Below are 20,332 nucleotides of genomic sequence, written 5' to 3'. Positions count from 1 at the left end.
CACAACCAGGTAATCCACTGGGATTACAATTGTGAATGGAAGACAGGACTCTTGACCAATGACTGAGGATGGAGAAGTGGGTGATCAACACATAGGTGCAATCCAATATGAACGGACTTCCTGTTTGTGGACTACTTTCATTTTCCAAACGTATCTATTTAACAAAATGTTAACAGAAAATGCATGCATTTTGGTATTTGAGAGCATACAACTGGACAATCTGAAGTGTGGATTAAATGATTCAAGTAACATTTCATGTTATATTTCATGGATATTTTTGAAATTGTTTGCTGTTGTCCTGCACTGTCCAGAAATGTTGTTATTTCCATTCTCCACAAAAACATGAGAGTAAGGATTTTTCTTGGCCATCACTGCAAGCTACACAAGGTAAGTAACATATCGTAATATCGTATTTTAGGTGGGGCGTTCATTTAATGTAACAGTAAAAACTGAAGAGATCATCAGAATTCACTTCCTTGAGCCTTTACCGAGTGTGTTTCTGACTGCTTTACTCATCCAGCCATACATTTTATCAAGGCTGCTTAATCCATTTTAAGGTTGTGATCTTATGTAGAGGAGAATTTTACAGCGCTGAATTAATTCCCACCAGTTTCCTGCTTGCAGGTGCATGCTGACAAAGTCTTCCTCCAACTCCTCTGGAAGTCATTATGCACGTGTCTTCATCTACTCAGACCCAATTCCAGTATTTAATTCACAAGAGTTAAAGCTGCCATCTGTCATGTGTACTAACAAGAAAGTAATGAAAAAAAAAAAAACACTCCTGTTGCGCAGTTCCAGTGTGACATGAGTGAGGTGTTCTCCATTTACGGTTTCACCCACCTGCTGATCGTCTAAATAAGAACATGGTTCTGACCTTTATAGGACGTCATCCTTAACATGCCACCCACATGCCCAGTCTACAAGCCTCGGTGTGGTAGTGACGATCATAAAAAACCAACAGGTAACAGTCGGCCGTGAAATGGGGCAACAGAGACAAAGGACAGAGGCTAGGAGAGACCCTCAAAATAATCAGTTTTGCCTGCAAAAATTTCTTATCATTTCATCAACTCATCTGTCATCATGTATTTGTACCTGTCCTGTCTTGAATTTTGCACACATTTTTCTGGCTGCATAAAATAAGCTGTAAAAGTCTGCCCTGATCCAGCACTGGCAGTAGATCTTCTGAGCTGCAGCACATACAAAATACAAATGGAGCTTTTCCCATTCGTTAAAAAATACAAGAGTACGTGTATCACCAGCGGTTGCTGAGTGCTGCAATGTCAACGTCCATGTCCACATTCCGGGGTAATCGTCCACTGGCGCCCCCTTCGAGATAGCCTGGCCGCACAACTGGGGGTTCCAGGAGCTTCTTCTTCTTCGTTTTATTTAAATCTGTGTAATTGGATAAATGCAGACATATTATGCAAAATTCTTCTTAGAAAGAGCAACCAACCACCACATTTTTAAACAACAACCAAAGACATTAAATATGCCCCTGCTTATATTCAATTTAGTTTATTCTTGTATTGCGCTCTTCAGTGACTGCGGGTGCAGAACACTAAGACAATTTTATAGTGTGGCGGGTGGCCCCAGAAATTACCTGGCTGGTATACCAGCCGAATGGGGGGCACTACTTTCCCCGGGACCCTGGAGGGCAGCCCTTCTGAGTGGCTGTGGCACCATGGATTCCCGCAGGGCAGGCAGGGAGGGAGTTGGAGTTTGGCACAGCCCTGTTGGGTTCTGTCGTGGTGTGCCAGGGGGGACTGCAGAGCCAAATATTGAACTTTCATCACACCTGGGAGTGATTCCAGATAATGCTGATGATCCACCTGGAGCACTCCCAGGAGCTGACTAAAAGGAGCCGCCTCACTCCATTCAGAAGCCAGAGTCGGGAAGGAAGAAGGACGAAGCTTGTGAGGAGAAAGGACTGAGAAAAGGAAAGAAAGAAAAAAGGACATTCTTTGTATATTTTGGTGTTCTATTGTGTTGTGCTCTGGAAAGCGAGAAAAATTGTCTCCAAATTGTAAATAAAAAGTGTTGTGTGTTGCACCTGCGTCTCTGCTGGTCTGTGTCAGGTTAGGGTGGCTGTACGCACCCCAGTGGTCCACAACAGGTAGATTCAAATGCACAATTTACAAATTACTAATCTCAAAAACACTATGCGTGAACACAGCCATTTATTAAACAGACAGGAAACCAACCTGGTTTGAAAACTACTGTAAATAACATAAATGGAGCCCAACAACATGTCTCCATTACTTAATGGTTGAACTATGGCCAGTTCACAACAGAGGACTGGAAAGCTAAAACTCTTATCAGTAGAAATAAAAAAGATGAACTGACATCTAGAATCTAAGGAATACATTATCCAACTCAAACACTTTATGACATAACACAAATAACAATAACTTTGTTACAAAAGAAACTGAATAACAAGGCAGCATGAAGAATGAACAGAACCAAGTTCCAAAAGTAATGCCCAAAGATGAGGTACAAATATATGAATTTATTTTGTAATGGAGACACTGCAGAAGCCAAATATTAAGCATAGCAAAGATTAGTCTCATGAAGGTAAATGAGACACAATAAATATAAGTGTGTGTATACATACATGTATACATATATTGTCACACATGTGTGCCAGATTGTCACCTTCCAGGCTCACCTAAGGAATATAGTGCCACCCTGGGACAAAAGGAGGCACGATCGCTAACAGTCTTCCCTCATAGTGTTGAGAAACCACCCATGGAACCAGAGGAGCCCCACCCTTTCTGGTTCAGCCAATATAAAAAGGGAGACATTCCAGAAGGTGGCATCTCATTTGGACCGGAGGGCCTAAGTGTCAGGGACAACTCCAGACCAGCCCTTCATAGGAACGCCACTAGAGGGCAATAAGAGACTATTAGCCGATTGTTTGTTGTAATGCCATTATACTTTTTTTTTTTTTGGTTCCCTGGTTGGCACCTGGTTGAGACTCACTCTGCCCTAGCAATATACATATATACACACACACACACACACACACACACACATATAGACAACACAGAATTTTCAAAACTCGGGAACCAATGCCAAAATACGAATACTTTTCTTTTTTAACAAGACAAGGTGTAATATAATAAATGAAAACTAAATAAAAGAGTAAGAAAGAGACATAGGAAACAACAGGTCACCAATATGAAGTAGCTAGTACTGCATTCAATAGTGTGTCTAAAGAGAGTGAGAAGACCCAGGGTGCAAAACCTTCATGTTCCTCTGGCAATTGAACTGACCTCATATTGACCTACCAGGTAATGCCTTGAGTTGGTTGAACAGTCGGCAGACATCCGCCGCGTCCTCTCAGTTGCGAGAAACATGTATCGTGTACTCTTTGTATTATATGGCAGGTACTATAGGGCTGACCTACCACAAGCATTACCTGGTAGGTAACCAACCAAATAATCAGATTGCAATCAGACCTATGCATGTAATACTCTGATCTTCACCCTGTCAAATAAGCGAACCAGCCGCTGTGGCCCAACATCTGAGGGTTTGTCTGATGTATGCCTGATGAGCTCCAATTTAGGGTGAAACATGTGTCGTGTGCTCTTTGTATTTTTTGGCAGGTACAATATATCACATAGACATACACACACACACACACATACTGTATGTGTGTGTATATAAATATATATATATATATATATATATATATATATATATATATATATGACGTCTGGGGGACCTTGCCCCACCAGGACACAGGGAGAAGGGAAGGACTGGGAGACTTCCCCAGAATGCAAGAGGACAGCCTCCCTGGATTGCATGGAGGCCCGGAGCTTGGAAGCTCAACACTGTGGGTGGACGTGGCCTCCGCCAGGGGGCGCCGGGACAGCTCCGGAGTCTAGGCATGCAGCACTTCCACCACACCTGGAAGTTCTGCCATAAGAGGAGCTGAACTCGCAGGCAGCACTTCCACCACCCCCGGAAGTACTGCCGGATGTTAATTGGGGAGCACCTGGAGCACTTCCGGGTGCTGTATAAAAGAGGCCACCTCACTCCACTCGGGGAGCCGGAGTTGGGTGGCAGTGGACAGAGTTTGCCTGAGAGGAGTGGAGGCGGCAAAAGGAGAGAAGGATTGAGTATTATGTTGGATTTCTGCACTGCGTTTGTGCTCTGTGGAAAAGGGAGAAATAAACGTGTGTGATGTTGGACATCGTGAGCCTCAGTGTCTGGGCAGATCTTTCACTATATATATTATATATATTGTCACACATGAGCGCATGGGGAGCAGCTTAAGGACCCAACGTGCAACGCGACAAGTCGTGCTAGGGGACAACGGCAGGGTACAAACCTTTCTCTCTTTATTTTCACAGAAAAGATGAAGCATCACCGCTGTAATCACACCCGGACGACTCCAAGAAGCACAACACTTCCGGGTCCCTTTCTTTCCTCTCGTCCCCCTTTGATGATGTCAGCTACCCATCCACCACCACGCTTTCCCAGCATCCCACTGTTTTGATTTCCGGTCCACCTCCATAAATTGTACGTCCACCCGCCCTTGTATGTCTGATGATTTGTTTATTTTGACCTTATTTACAGTATATGGGGCCTAAAAACCCCAAATCTTAATGAGTTGTGGTCTCTCTTTTTTCTACAATATATATACACATACATACATAATATATATATAGTACATATAAATATATTATATATATATACACACACATATATATATATATATATATATATATATATATATATATATATATATATATATATATATATATATATATATATACACACATAGTACATATATACATATATACACACACACACACATTATATATACATACTGTATATACAGTACATATATACATATTGTTACCCACGTGCGTTTGGGAGTTGACTGCAGGTCCCATCTAATGGTAATTTGCCCCGAGTTGGGGTTGGTGCAGCTGCTTAATGCCTCTCCTCTCCTCCCTACTGCAGAGTTGACGGAAGATGAGTGACATCACTTCCTAGTCCAAATCCCCTGAGCCCACCTCTTCTGCCGTTCCCGCCACTTAACTGGCCTTTTGACCATCATGGAGACAGTCTAGTTGTTGACTTGCATCTGTGAATTATCCGTGGTTGGCTGAGGGTGCCCCAAACCTTTATCTTTTGCTTCATTTACTTTCTCTGTATATTATATATTTTACAGTATGTATACACTTATATTCATTGTGCCTCATGTACCCTCATTAGACTGATCTTTGTTATATTTAATATTGGGATTCTATCGTATAGTGTCTGTTACAAAATAAATGTACAGTGTATATATTTGCTCAGTATCTTCACTTATTATTTGCAAACCTGTGTACTATCAAAATGTACTTTCTTTTCACTCTTCATTTTACCTTGTAACTCAGTTTCTTTATGAAACAACTATTATTAATTTTTGTGTTATGCAATGTTGGATTTGACTATAATTAGAACATCTATGATTTCTTTACTTATTCCTTTCCTTTTTTCTGTTCTATTTTCATATAACGGTAACCTGCTTTTACATAATTGATTTGATATTTTTAGGTTCTGCTGCAAGAAATTAATGGTGGTAATGTTAATGTCCTTTTATATAGCACCTTTCATAGCAGGTACTACTGCATTAAAGCCAGAACATGCCTTGTAATGTATTCAAATGGCAGTAGATAAATAAATAGAAAGAAAGAAAGAAAGAAAGAAAGAAAGAAAGAAAGAAAGAAAGAAAGAAAGAAAGAAAGAAAGAAAGAAAGAAAGAAAGAAAGAAAGAAAGATTTGCAGAGTTTGGAGGAAAACCAGAGTGCCTGTGTGGAACCGAGGCAGACATGGGGAGAACATGCAAACTCCACACAGACAGACAGTGAATGGCACAGTGTCAATGATCCTTCCAAGCACGGCTGTCAGTGTCTGAGCACATCTGGTTTGTCATTCTTTAAAACAGAGGTGAGCGACGGCTTCAGCTGCAGCGGCAGCACACGGTGGGTTTGCTCCAGCCAAATTAAAGACCACGAGCTCCACTATGACAGCCTCTAAAGCCTTTCCATTAGTGGGCTCTATTCTCAGTTTCACTTTTTCTGTCTGTTTCAATCTGACAAATATTTCCTCTGATTTTTCATTTTGTTGAGATCACTGCTCTTTTCTTACGTTTCTGCAGGTGAAAGGCGACCTCTTTTTAAAAGGTTCCTTTAAGGCTGTGAATTTCCAATGCAGCCAAGGCTTCTATTATGACAGGCTTGAAGAAAGCAAAGCTTTTAGGAATCAATGATTTCGAGCTTTGGCAGAATAGATGCCGGTGCTCTAGAGAATGAAACTACGTCTGATGAATAAAAGGCCACTGATATGAACGTTTTATAAATAAAGCTCACAGTTTTCAGGTTTCCAGCAAATATTAAAGATTCACATGAAGTTGAAATGTGAAATCCAACAGACTGAGCAGCTGCCAAAGCACCAGGCCTATCTAGGTGACTACTTGTTAAAATGACATTTATCTAATACGGCCGTTTCCACAATTGGCAATATGCCTGGATCACTGTGCTTACCTGAAATGGCAAGTAACATTTTTCTTCTTGCCCCAAATGTGGAGATTCCAACTTCCTTGAGGTCTTCATCAGTGAGCGTTAAAAAGGTCTGGAAATCAATCTGAGGAAGAGAAATGAAAACATGAGGTGGTGGCCATCAGGGGTTGCCAAAATGTGTGATCACAAGTTCTAATCCACCTAAAGTTAATTTAAAATAATAAAGATTTTAGACCTCCTTCTAAATGTCCAGATTGGGCCAGTGAGAGAAAAACCTGTAAATGTGGTCTAACTGGGCCAGAGTTTAACAAAAACAAAAATGAAATGTAAAGTGAGTGGGCCAACAGAAGACCAACTAAGTCAGGGCCTCAAACTCCAACCAATTTCACTCCAACCAGTTGATTAATTAGGCGCTGAGTCTCGTTGTTAATTAAACTCATTCTTTTATTCCATGACTTGTTGCTGCTCTCATTGTGCAATACATTTCCAAAATTTAAATCTCTTTTCTAAGAGCATTGTTAAAACGTTTTGTGAATCTGAGCCGATCAGCATTCCTGAGACTTTCACCATTCCTTATTTTCACTTATTGTATGATGGTCACAGTTTGTTGGTCCTGCTCATTTTGTATCTCATTATTGTTTGGCTGCTAATTAAGGAAAAAGAAACAATTAAGGGGTCTGAGTCTTCAAGAGCAAGTCAAATAAAATTAATTCAAAAGAAGTTAATTAGAAGCAAAAAAACAGGTCACTAATTAAGAAAAGGGTTAGAATTTAAACCTGCAGCCACTGGTGCCCTTCCAGGACTGGAGTTGGGGACCCAAACTTAAAGGATCTGCTGTCAAAGACTTGGTGCCAGATACCACAGGACACCTTCAGACATATAACACAAATATAAAACATAAAATAATTAGTCACATAAGTGTTAATATGACACCCCTAAATCATCACTGGAGCACCCCATTGGTTTGAGAAGTCACAGAAGGTGATCAAAAGTGGTCACCTGTCTGGAATTGTAATTGATTGTATTCCAACTGAATGTGGAAGGGCCAAACTATGGTGAGTCATTATGGTGGGCTAATCTACACAATGAAGACAAAAGAACAGTCCAAACAACTGTATGAGCACAAGTCAGGAGATGAGGCCAAGAAAACATCCATGTCACTGAATGTCTAGTTAAACCAAACATGAAGAAATGGAAAGAGTATTGCATAGCTCTAAATCGGCCTACAGCGGGCCATCTGCAAAAACTGAGTGAACATGCAATAAGAAGACAAATAAGAGAGGACCCCCAAGAGACCTATGAGAACTCTAAAGGAGTTACAAGCTGTCATTGATGAGATGGGGAAGACAACGCACAACAACTGTTGCTCAGGTGTTTCACCAGTCGCATCTTTATGAGAGAGTGCAAAGAGAAAGCAACTGTTAAAAAAGGTCATGCCACCTTGACTTGTCTTTGCTAGACTGCAAACGGGGATTCTGACATAAGCTGGAAGAAGATTCTGTGGTCTGATGAGAGCAAAATTAAGCTTTTGGGCCTTTTTTGAAAATCTGCATACAATCAGAAACGCACCATCCACGCCATGAAGCATGGTGGTGGTAGCATCATGAGGAGGGGATGCTTCTCTGCTGCAGGCCTTGGGAGGTTTGTAAAGGAAAAAAATGATTGAAGAAAAAAACATGGAAATCTTGCAGGAAAACCTGATACGAGCTGAAAAAACCCTATGCTTTGGGAGAAGTTTTGTTTTCCGGAAAGACAATGACCCCAAGTATAAAGACAAAAGCAACACAGGAATGGCTTCAAAACTACAAAGCTATTGTCCTGGAGTGGTCAAGTCAGAGTCCAGACCTCAATCTAACTGAGAATTTATGGCTGGACTTGAAAAAAAAAAAAAAAAGGTGCCAACTCAAGATCACCATGGCATCTGACAGAGCTTGAACAGTTCTGCTAAGAAGAATGGAGAAAAATGTCAGTGTCAGATGTGCAAGACTGATGGAGAGACAGAGAGATCTGTGTGCACTGACTCAATGCTGTCATGGATGCCAAAAGTGCATTTGCTAGATAAATGCACTATACTTATGCAATGTTTTATATTTGCAATTAATTTAGACCACAGTGCAGAGATCTGTTTCACTTTGTCTTTTTATCTGTTCATCAAGGTCAAAAATGTCTAATTAAAGGCACTGTGATTCAATGTTGTGTAACAATAAAATGTGAAACTTCAAAGGGGGCGAATACATTTTATAGGCACTGTATATACACATACATACTGTATATACAGTACATACTATCAAACATGTGTGTGTGGGAGACAGTGTAAGGGCTCAAGTGATGATAATTCCTTACCAATCCAGGGGGTGGCGCTGTGTGATAACACTCTCTCTTTTCCTCCCTCTGCAGACTGGAAGACTGATGGCTTCTCTCCAACAACATCACTTCCTGTGTCCACCCACCTGAACCCGCCTCTTCCTGCCCGGCAGCCATATGACCAGAAGAACTGCCATCTTCAACAGTTGGAATAGGACTCTGGTCTGAGAAAACTTGTTTTTGCATTTTCATGTGCTTTATTTTAACTAAACCTTATTTCAATTTGCCCATGGGTGTCTTAACACTCTCACTGTCTCTTTTTGTCTTATTGCAATACATACATACGTAACATAGTGTTTTCTTACACTATTTGTTATTATAATTGCTTATTCAGTAGCCTTATGACTTGAGGTTAGTATCCGTCCATGAATCTACTGGCATGAGTGTCAATGGCTCAGAACCATTTGGCAGATGGCAGGAGCTGAGAACAGCAGCCATGAAGACTGGTTATGATCATATCCCACTGGACCGAGCGCTGAAGGGTGGTATTAAATGGGTGCAAGAATGAAAAAGATACCTGTACACGAAGAATTATTTTTTGGATTTAAACTGTTTTTCAATTATTTATTAAACTTTCCTCTTTTTTTCTTTATTTCCGCACCTGTTGATTTTAATAATCATGCACTGTCTGCACCTGGAAACATGTTATTGTCTCCTTGCTTGCCATAATCCATCCTCAGTTATGAACTACTAGATGACGCAACAGGGAGCTTTGCCAGCACCACAGGCACTGGGGCATCACAGCTGTGTAGTGCAAGGGAGCCTGAGACGTTGCCAACCACCACAAAGAATGAAGATGAGGCAGAATGAACTGAGATGAGAATAATTAATTAGATGTGACAAGTTTCACTCAGAGAGAGAGATCGGGAGCATGTGCTGATAGCTCATTGCCACTACTACCACACGACGCACCCCCTGGATTCAGGGACGTGCAGTCAGGGGTGGCAGGTGAGGATCATGAAAAATAAAAAATGAATAATGATAACATAAAATAAATTTGTTCACTGGTCTGTGCTGTAAATTTGCTTTCTGTATGATTCCAATAATTGTGATCATTTTTATTGTCAAAATTGCTGAATTTGCGCATTTCCTGTTCAAATACAGGGGAGAAACGATGAGCCACACCTCACCTTGGACTGCGCTCTCCCTCACACACAGGGTTGATGCATGCAGTTGGTGTGTGCCTGTTGCTGTCTCTCTGTATGTCACCAATATAAGGTTTGCAGACACGTTTACTATATACCCTGACTTTCCACAGTCTGGCTAATATCTTTAATGAATGTGTGTGACATATTTAGCCTTGTTGATTGGAACATAAAACCGCAGTGAAAAGGCACAAGGTGAGGCAGACCGTACCGTGCCGCCCTGAAGGGTGCGCATGTGAGCCCGACAGGTACTTGTTGCTGCTGTTCTTCTTGGCAATAATCTCCATTGAGGCGGAGAGACTTTTAAAACTAAAGGAAAATAAGAAGGACTTCTACAAGACAGAGAAGGGTAGGCACATGGACTTCATTTACAAATAAAGGTAAGACTATAAACGGTTTTCAGTTTTATAATAAATGGGATTTGACTAAGAAAAAAACAATTCAATATTTAAAAACTAAATTTTGACCTTAAATAAAATATTCTTTGGTTTTTCTTGTTATCCTTTTGTTGAACAGTCTGTATTAAAATTGATTAAAGCATCAGAAGTAAAAGCTTTTAAAAACAACTAAATATTTCAATTAAGGTCAAAATTGAAATCCGTTTTTTTTGTACACCTCTCTGTACTTCCATTTGTATTGAATGAGTATGAATTGTGGATTTGCATTGGCAAATTTAGAACACATGAAGGGCGCAGAGCAAATGCGCTCTCTCCGCTCTCTGTCACCGCTATAAATGTAATGTTCTTTCATATCCAAATATATACCTTACCTGCTGTATGTGTGTGTAAAGAATGCCGATGAGATATGAAACATAACCAGTACTCAGTGTGCATGCTGCCCATTGACTAGCGAATAAGCTACTCTTTTGGGTTCATATACAGTATTTGTAAATCTGACACTAAAGGTGTCGGTACCTCACCAGCCATGAACCTCACCGCACGTCACTGCCTGGATTGGCACCTGAGTGCAGCAGGTGACACCATAGCACCACGCAGGAACCGTATGAGTTTTTTTCCAGTGGCTGGAGTGCCAATCCTGCCACCAAAACCCACATTTTCCCTGCAAGCTGCAGGACCTGCTTGCAGGGCTAGATGCAAGTTAACATCATACCAAGGATGGAGCAATCACAGGTTAAGGGCCTTGCTCAAGGGCCCAACAGAGTAGAGTCAATTGTGATAGAGAATTATTCTGAAGGAAAAACATTACATGGAGTTGGTTTAGGCATTTGGGACAAAATGAGCAGGAGAATGCAGTGCTTTGGTGCACTGTGCTCAAGGATGAAGGGACGAGGGCAAGAGGAAGTCCAAAGAAGATATGGAACAGTTGAGATGGTGGATGGCCTGAGAAGATTAATCCAAGTCACTAAATGCAAAGAAAGGAATTTGGGTAAGAAGTGGCTAAGCTGGGTGAACCTGGATTAGGCATTGGATCTGGTTGATGTAGTTTCTAGGTGGAGATTTGTGCTGCTGTATCAATCCATTTTCCAGTTTCTGTAGATCTTTAAATGAATTTAATGAGGTTTGCCTGAACAACGTATATACACCATGGAGATTAAATTACCTCAGCCAAGTGGAGGGTGAGGGAGATGTCCTATTGCATTCCCATCAAGTGCCACTGATGCCCTCTATTGTCTCACCAGTGGTGTTAACTTACCTCTTGTTGCTCAAAGATGTCCAAGTATTTGCCAAGCCCAAGCTGGCTGAAGAGTTCCGGCAGGTTGCTTGCTTGTTTTATAGGGAAGCGACAGTTGCTTGCAGTCCCTGAGACGCTTTCTGGAAAACTGACACATTTGAAGAATGGCTCTGCTGCAAAAAAAAAAAAAAAAAAGAGGTGGATTAATAACGTGCCCATCAGTAGGAAGACTTTCCAGAGCATTATCAACAAACACATATGAAGGTGGCCACCTGCATCACTTCCTTTGTGATGCTAGTAAACTGATTCATGGATGGAAGAAACAACAACTGTGTGTGAATAATGAGTGTGCTGCTTCATGCTGTTCACCAAAGACAGTCCTTCTGTAAAAGCATCGCACCAGGAAACAGGAATGGATAAGCCCCTACGGCAGTCGTTTCAGCATGGAGAGATGTATATTGTAGCGCAGGAGCCTCGCTCTGAAGTGGGCCTCACGCTGATCACAACTATCACAGCAGCTGCTCAGTCATCATTTTGAATTCTAACCAAACCTTACCGTTGAAAGTGCTTTCTTTCTAGAGGGTTCCACACAGGGCCAGCTGTACTATGTAGGCGGTCAGAAGACTCAGTATTAGTGTCTTGGATATAAAATGTGTATAACATCATGCTCAGAACTCCAAGGGGGTCCTTAACATCTCCAAAGACAAGCAATGAGAACAGCTGAAACTAATATAAATGTTTATCAATGTATGGAGCTATTTCCATCACAAGTATGGAGTACAGGGAGATCTTATTTGCTAGAGTCCATATTTCAAAACTCGGGAGTGGTCTCCCCTAGACTTTCTTGTACACTCAGATATGGGGATGGATATTTGAGGAGTAAACCACAAGACAATGGTTATATTTTTATATTATGTACAGAACCATCAACAAAAATCAAATCAAATTAATAATATATTGAACAATTATTATAAAAGTAAAGTTGAATAAATCGGACTCTGCAGCTACATGAATTAAAGGTAAAGTACCACTTTCGGTTAGCGGAAATAGCCCAGAATTTAAATAGAAATCTACGTTTTGTACCTAATACTTGTATGCAAAATTTGGTTGGCCTAAGTGAAAGCGTACTCAAGTTAGCGTGTTTACATACACACACACACACGCACCCACGCACACACACAGACAGACAGACACACAGACATAATCACAAAAATGGTATTTTCGGACTCAGGGAGGTCTAAAACGTGAAGATTCATCAAAATCTTAAGGTCAAATTTTTGGAAAATTACAATACTTTCCCTATACTTTGTATATGAGAAAGTAAAAAAGAGATATCTGAAATAATGAGTAGGTAATAAACACTGGCAAATTAAACCAGAAACACGGATAAAGAAGATCAAAAGACTGAAAAACACCAAACAGGGCTCAAGGAAACTCAATGATTCATCATAGTTATTTAGCCAAGCTCCCTTTTTAAGTGTGTCTGCATATAATATGAAAAGCACCTACTGCGATAGCCATGTCTGCCTGTCTGCCCATCCTCATGAAACAACTCGTCTCCAAATGGGACAGTTTTGTTGAAATTTGGTGCAATTCTTCTTCAATGAAAATTGTCTGGACAGTTCAATTTTAATGAAGACTAAAAAATTAATGATATTAGAAACAATATAGTACATCTCCCCAACACTGATCCTCTTAAGCCCCAGTACTCCATTATAAACAAATTAATTTCTTTCACCAGGATAGATTTATCTGATTTATATAGAATAATTTCTCAACTGAGACCCACCACTTCCGTCCTTGACCCAATACCAACACGTTTTTTCAAAAAAGTATCGGGCGTGCTAATTGATAGTATTTTTGACATAGTAAACTCGTCATTAGATGTGGGGGTCTTCCCAGACTGTCTTAAGACTGCTGTAGTTAAACCCCTACTCAAGAAAAATAATCTTGACTCCTCTGCTTTTGAAAATTTTAGACCTATCTCTAACTTGCCTTTCTTAAGTAAAATTCTAGAGAAGGCAGTCATTATGCGGTTAAATGACCACCTCAATAAACCTGCTATTCTTGATAGGTTTCAGTCGGGTTTCAGAACAAATCACAGTACAAGAACTGCACTCGTTAAAGTAGTAAATGACTTGCAGGTAAATGCAGACAGAGGCTGTTTATCTGATCTCATCCTTTTAGATCTGAGTGCCGCATTTGATACTATTGATCACAATATTCTTAGAAATCGCCTTAGTCAATGGGTGGGCCTCTCTGGCAGTGTCTTAAATTGGTTTGAATCCTACCTGGCAGGTAGAAAACTCTTTGTTACTTGTGGTAATTATACTTCAAAGACCCCTGATATTCTATATGGTTTTCCACAAGCCTCTATCCTGGGTCTGTTGCTCTTTTCAATTTACATGCTTCCGTCAGGTCAGATTATCTCGGGGCATAACGTGAGCTACCACAGCTATGCTGATGACACACAACTGTACTTATCAATAGCACCTGATGACCCCGACTCTGCTGATCCACTGACACAATGTCTTACTTGTGTTTCTGAATGGATGAGTAGTAATTTTCTCAAACTAAATAAAGAGAAAACTGAAATTTTAGTGGTTGGCAATAATGGATATAACGAGGTTATTAGAAATAAACTTGATGCATTAGGATTAAAAGTCAAGAAGGAAGTAAAGAATTTACGGGTTACTGTTGACTGTGACCTGAATTTTAAATCACATATTAATCAGATCACGAGGACAGCATTTTTTCATTTAAGAAATATAGCAAAAGTTAGACCTCTTATAACATTGAAAAATGCTGAGAAATTAGTTCACGCTTTTGTTTTCAGTCGACTAGATTACTGTAACGCACTCCTCTCAGGACTACCCAAAAAAAACATCAATCGATTGCAATTAGTGCAGAATGCAGCTGCTAGAATCTTAACTAGGAATAGAAAATCCGAGCACATTTCTCCAGTTTTGATGTCACTACATTGGTTACCTGTGTCATTTAGAATTGACTTTAAAATACTGCTTATGGTTTACAAAGCCTTAAATAATATCGCTCCATCTTATATTTCGGAATGTCTTACACCTTACATTCCAAATAGTAACCTTAGATCTTCAAATGAGTGTCTGCTTAGAATTCCAAGAGCTAAACTTAAAAGAAATGGTGAGGCAGCCTTCTGCTGTTATGCACCTGAAATCTGGAATAGCAGACCGATAGAAATTCGCCAGGCTAATACAGTGGAGCACTTTAAAACACTGCTGAAAGCATATTATTTTAACATGGCTTTCTCCTAGCTTCATCTTAGTTTAATCCTGATGCTCTGTATATTCAATTAATTATCATTACTATTCATGGTGGCTCCAAAATCCGTACTAACCCCTACTCTCTCTTCTGTTCTTTTTCTGGTTTTCTGCGGTGGCGATCTGCACCACCACCACCTGATCGAAGCACCGTGATGTCCCTACATTGATGGATTAAAGACCAGAAATCCATGTGGCCATCATCAAGTCCTTCCATGAGAACCCTGAATAAAATGAGGACTGATTGAGGTCATTTATGTTAGGTAGAATGCCTAGAGGGAGCTGGGTGGTCTCATGGCCTCGGAACCCCTGCAGATTTTATTTTTACTCCAGCTGTCTGGAGTTTTTTTGTTTTTTCTGTCCTCCCTGGCCATCGGACCTTACTTTTATTCTGTGTTAATTAGTGTTCTCTTATTTTAAATCTTATTTTGTCTTTTTTTTCTCTTTCTTCATCATGTAAAGCCTTTGAGCTACATTGTTTGTATGAAAATGTGCTATATAAATAAATGTTGTTGTTGTTGTAGGGGGCTTTGCCCCCTGCTCAGTTCGCTCACCTGTCCTTGTGTCTCACTACCTTGTCTCTTTTCTCCCCCTGACATCCTCTGCTCCTGTTGGGTTTCCTGCTCCTGAGGTGCGCCCCTATGAAGAGGAAGATTTTCTATTCTTTTAATTGAGAGATGGAACTGTCCCCTACGACTACACACAGAGCTCGATTCACTCCTGAAAGAGACTTATGTTTGTTTGAAGTGTCTGAATAACGTTTCTGTCTCTAAAATCTCCTGTGTATCTGTGCAATTCTGTGACCCAAACATGACAGCGTACATGGATTTCACTTTCACTAGACAACAAATTTTTTAATTCTCACGGATACACCTCTTCATTGGGAAGAAACATTACTTTTCCCTGATGGCAACATGAATTAGACGATCTAGTAGTCTCAGACTTAAAGTTTAAATCCAAACAATATATTCAATTCTCTTTTTGCTGTTCCGTTATTTCACCAAGTAATACAGTAATTTCTGTTTGTTTGCGCTAATGCGATCTATACTATCAATTTTTGGAGACTTTCAAATTTTCGTACTTCCAATATATCTAACCTTCTCTGCATGTGTATCGCGCCAACATTTTTTAATTCTGTACGACGTTCTACTTTGTCATCTACTCTTTGTCTCATGGGACTTGAAAGTGTCTCTCTGAGAAAGTCACATCTTGTCCCAAGATTTTTTTATAAAATAGAGAGATATCTTGAATACAGCACACTGTACACATTTTTGAAATGTCAAAATTGCTCATCGAGAAGCATTGGCAAATTTGTGAACTCGATTATCTCAAAAGAGAGTAGCATTCTACAGCACTTCAACTAAATTAGTTTACTATTTCAATTTAAAATTGAGAGTGGTTACTTTACCTTTTTATTTGGTTATAATTTATTTTCTTTTACTCAATCAACAGCCTGCCCTGATGGCAAAAGTTTGAAACACCTGCAGTCACAACGCTGAAGCAAATACACCTTGGGTAGGAGCAGGTCAGATGTAGGTAAGGGTTGGGTGGCTGAGGGTTACTATATAAAAAGGGAATATGGTTTGTTATACATTTATTCAATTTGCTAATAAAGATATTCTGCATTTATTCAATACAATGGCAATGATTACTTATTGTAGTGATTACCCATACTGTACCAGAATACAGTGGTAGGTCTTATTATACTGTATGCTAACACTCTGGCTTCTGCCTCTGCCCCATCCTATGCTTGTCATCTTGTGGAAACTGCAGCTCACTTCTCCTGCTCTTTGAAATTAAAGCAGGTAACCACGCTGTGGTGTGCTGGGCTGGTAACATCACTTCAAGAAAGGCCCACCAAATCAACAAGCTAATTAAAAGGGTCAGTTCAGTTATGGGACACACTCTGGACACCCTGGAGGTCATAAAAAAGGAGACCATTAAAACAAAACCGTGTAACGTAATAAACAATGCTGCACATCCTCTCCCTGACACACCAACACTGAGGACTTTCAGCCAAAGAATTATTCAGCAGAAGTGTGTCAAGAAATGGTACGGGGGATCCTTTATACCAACAGCAATACACCTGCATAAGGCCTCACTGCAACTAACTGCAGCATCAGAAGTTTTTTTTCTTTTTAAATTTTCTTCCATTTTAGTCATTCTGGTGTGTGTTCAGGCTGTAGTGTGTGTATATGCAGTATGGTATATTTTTTATTTATTTATTTAAAGAGCTTCTGTAAAAAGCCAAATTTCCCTCTGGGGACAAATAATGTTCTATCTATCTATCTATCTATCTATCTATCTATCTATCTATCTATCTATCTATCTATCTATCTATCTATCTATCTATCTATCTATCTATCTATCTATCTATCTATCTATCTATCTATCTATCTATCTATCTATCTATCTATCTATCTATCTATCTATCTATCTATCTATCTATCTATCTATCTATCTATCTTCACAGGTGGCGCAGTGGTAGTGCTGCTGCTTTGCAGTAAGGAAACTGTGGAAGATTGTGGGTTCGCTTCCCGGTTCCTCCCTGTGTGGATAGCGCTTTTAGTACTGAGAAAAGCGCTATATAAATCTAATGAATTATTATTATTATCTATCTATCTATCTATCTATCATCAAGCATGCATGCTTAGGGGACATCTTCAGGGCTACAAAAAAGTAGGCAATATAACTTCAGGCAGAGAGGGGGGCCCTATCATTCAAACCATCTCCTATTCAATCTGCAGTTCAGAGACTCACTGGCTGTGTGACAAGTGACGCACCTTCTGCTTCCTCCACGAAGCCCTGCACTTGCTGGGTTGGCACTATAAACATGCCGAATGCCACTGGAGTGGGTGTTCATTTGAAGACCAATGTCTGAGGAAGACAGAAGTCCACCACAGCACCTTCGTTCTTTTCCATGGTTTCATGCCATTACATTTTTCACCCTTGTGTGAATTTTTCTTTGGTACCCTTTTCAGTTCAACCTATTAATGGGGTTACCAGCTGGTACCCTAACCTTTTATTGACTAACGGGTCTATGTTTAATCTTACACTATCTATCTATCTATCTATCTATCTATCTATCTATCTATCTATCTATCTATCTATCTATCTATCTATCTATCTATCTATCTATCTATCTATCTATCTATCTATCTATCTATCTATCTATCTATCTATCTATCTAAGTAATATGATGTCCATGTATACAAAAGTAAAAAATAAAAACTTAACTTATGTAGAAATGTATGAAAGATGGCTTGGTGACCCTTTATGCTACAGCGACTAAGCGTATACTCAGTATTTCCATTAATCTATAATAACCTCACAACTGCATTATCTAAAGATTATAATGGTTCAGTATTTTTTGACACTGTAATTTATCAGTAATTCACCACAATAATCCACTATCTATCATGCTTAGATGCAGCCAACAATTTTAGCCTGAGACTTCCACACAGATTTGTAGATCTCTAACAGGTGCTTCTTTGAAAAAGTTTAGATTTTAGAAATTTGAACTGCAATTAGCCACAGACCTGCCACATCAAACAACTAACAACAGCACAGGAAACTTTTATCATGTCAGTTTGTCTACAACAAAATCAACAACAATGTATTGCCCAAAATCACACAAGGAATGCCCCAATGGGCTTTAACAGGCCCTGTTTTTGACAGACCCCAGCCTTGACTCTTTAAGAAGACAAGAAAATAACTACCAAAAAAAAAAACTTGTAGGGAAAAATTTAGAAAGAAATCTTGGGAAGTGCAATTCCGAGAGAAAGAGACCCCCTTCCATGTAGGTTGGGTGTGTAATGGGAGTCAAAAAACGGGGTGAATACACTACATAAAACAGAACACAAGTAATGCTCTTCACAGAGCTCAATTGCCAATCTATCATGGCCGCCCCAGGAATACAATACAACAATACAAACTACTTTGTTCTCACAGAGCCCTCCTCACCAAGTGCAGGCGCAGAGCACCACTACAACACTCAAGGCAAAAATGCAAGAATAGATTATTCACCCACTAAATACAAAACTATCACATATAACAATAACAGATTTTTACAGATACAAAGTAGAAACTAATTAACATAAATGATTAACAACAATATCTGTTCATCAGCTAATCGTATAACCACAACTAGACAGTAGAAAAGGTGTCAGTCAAGCCAGACACAGTCAGAGTCCCAGAGACCTCGGCCAACAAGCTGCCTCTCCCCTAATGGCCATTCTACAGCTGAGTCAGTGCTGAGCCGGCCAATCAGATTAAAGGACCCTCCTACTCCATGATTCCAGTGCTCCTTTATATTAGATGACTTTTCCATAGGCAGGCAAATACAGTATCTTGGCAGCCTTCATAACACTTACAAAGCATCAATAAAGTGTTCGTCCATCTCTGTAATGTGACCGAGTAACAAAACTTCACTTTGGAATGGTCAGCAGTGGCTAAGGTGAGACACATTTCTCTTGATATTCCATATTTAGTAAAAGATCTGTGAATCTTTCATATTAAGTATTTTTACCATCATGTCAATACGCCAAATGGCACAGAGATGAATAACCGATCCACTGATATTTTATAAGTGTTATGAAGAGGAAAAGAAGCCTTTGTTAAGGTCTTGTTACATAAAAGTAAATGGGTGCTAGATGTATTTTTGCAGTATCTAAACTAAAGTATAACTATTTAAATAAGGATGTTTAATTAACAAAAAAAAAATCACTGTAAGTGTATATATCCTCAGCTAGGATAAGGCGGTTTTCTAGGTAATGGTAGTATTGGTTAGTTTTAGTGTGGTAAGATTTTCCTGTGAATTAAACACAAGAATGTTTATAGAAGCGCTTTTTATTTTATCTGCATGTGAAAAATATGCAGCATATCATATTTTTTAAAATGCACTGCACTGCTCTGCAGTGAGGTAAACAGAAGGCATAATAAAATAGATTTTTACCGATATGGTATGAATTACAGGCTTTACACTGCTACTGAAGAGAAGAAGGGTAAACACAAAGTGTAAATGAGGCTTTGCGGAGCAGTATTCCTTGTTTACATGTTGCAAGAGATCGACACCTGAGACGGTACAAAGCTAGCAGTGGTGTTATTTAGTTTTTCTTTTTTTTGTCTATTCAACAAATCGTGTATTTAAGTAACCCAAGAGGAATCAATTACAAGTCTATTAAAAGCATGAGCAGGAGATCAAGAGGTCAGAAAGAGAAGGAAAGGGTAGCTGAAGTTTCATCAAAGTCTAAGCCGCTCTCAAATTCACAATATGACCTGCTACAGACTGAGCTGGAAGAGACAGGTGAAGGAATGAATCAGCCAGGTCCTCATGATGCAGCATCTGCTCTGGTTGACAGCGAAACTGTGAGTGAGGTGG

The 20,332-nt window shown here is 39.7% G+C and overlaps 1 protein-coding gene across 1 annotated transcript in view; it reads right to left on the bottom strand.

Annotated features, from left to right (window-relative positions):
* Window positions 1–263: 263 nt before the first annotated feature.
* The window catches only part of bicc2 (bicaudal C homolog 2), a 76,373-nt gene continuing 56,304 nt past the window's right edge, over window positions 264–20,332 (bottom strand). Inside the window, 3 exon segments of the mRNA XM_051933858.1 lie at window positions 264–1,392; window positions 6,540–6,639; window positions 11,678–11,829. Of these exon segments, the coding sequence (XP_051789818.1) occupies window positions 1,253–1,392; window positions 6,540–6,639; window positions 11,678–11,829 (392 nt within the window). The 3' untranslated portion in view covers window positions 264–1,252.

Source organism: Erpetoichthys calabaricus, chromosome 11 (assembly GCF_900747795.2).
Source record: "Erpetoichthys calabaricus chromosome 11, fErpCal1.3, whole genome shotgun sequence".
NCBI lineage: Eukaryota > Metazoa > Chordata > Cladistia > Polypteriformes > Polypteridae > Erpetoichthys > Erpetoichthys calabaricus.
The sequence above is the reverse complement of the archived record's forward strand: the minus strand, read 5'-3'. Positions and strand labels throughout refer to the sequence as shown.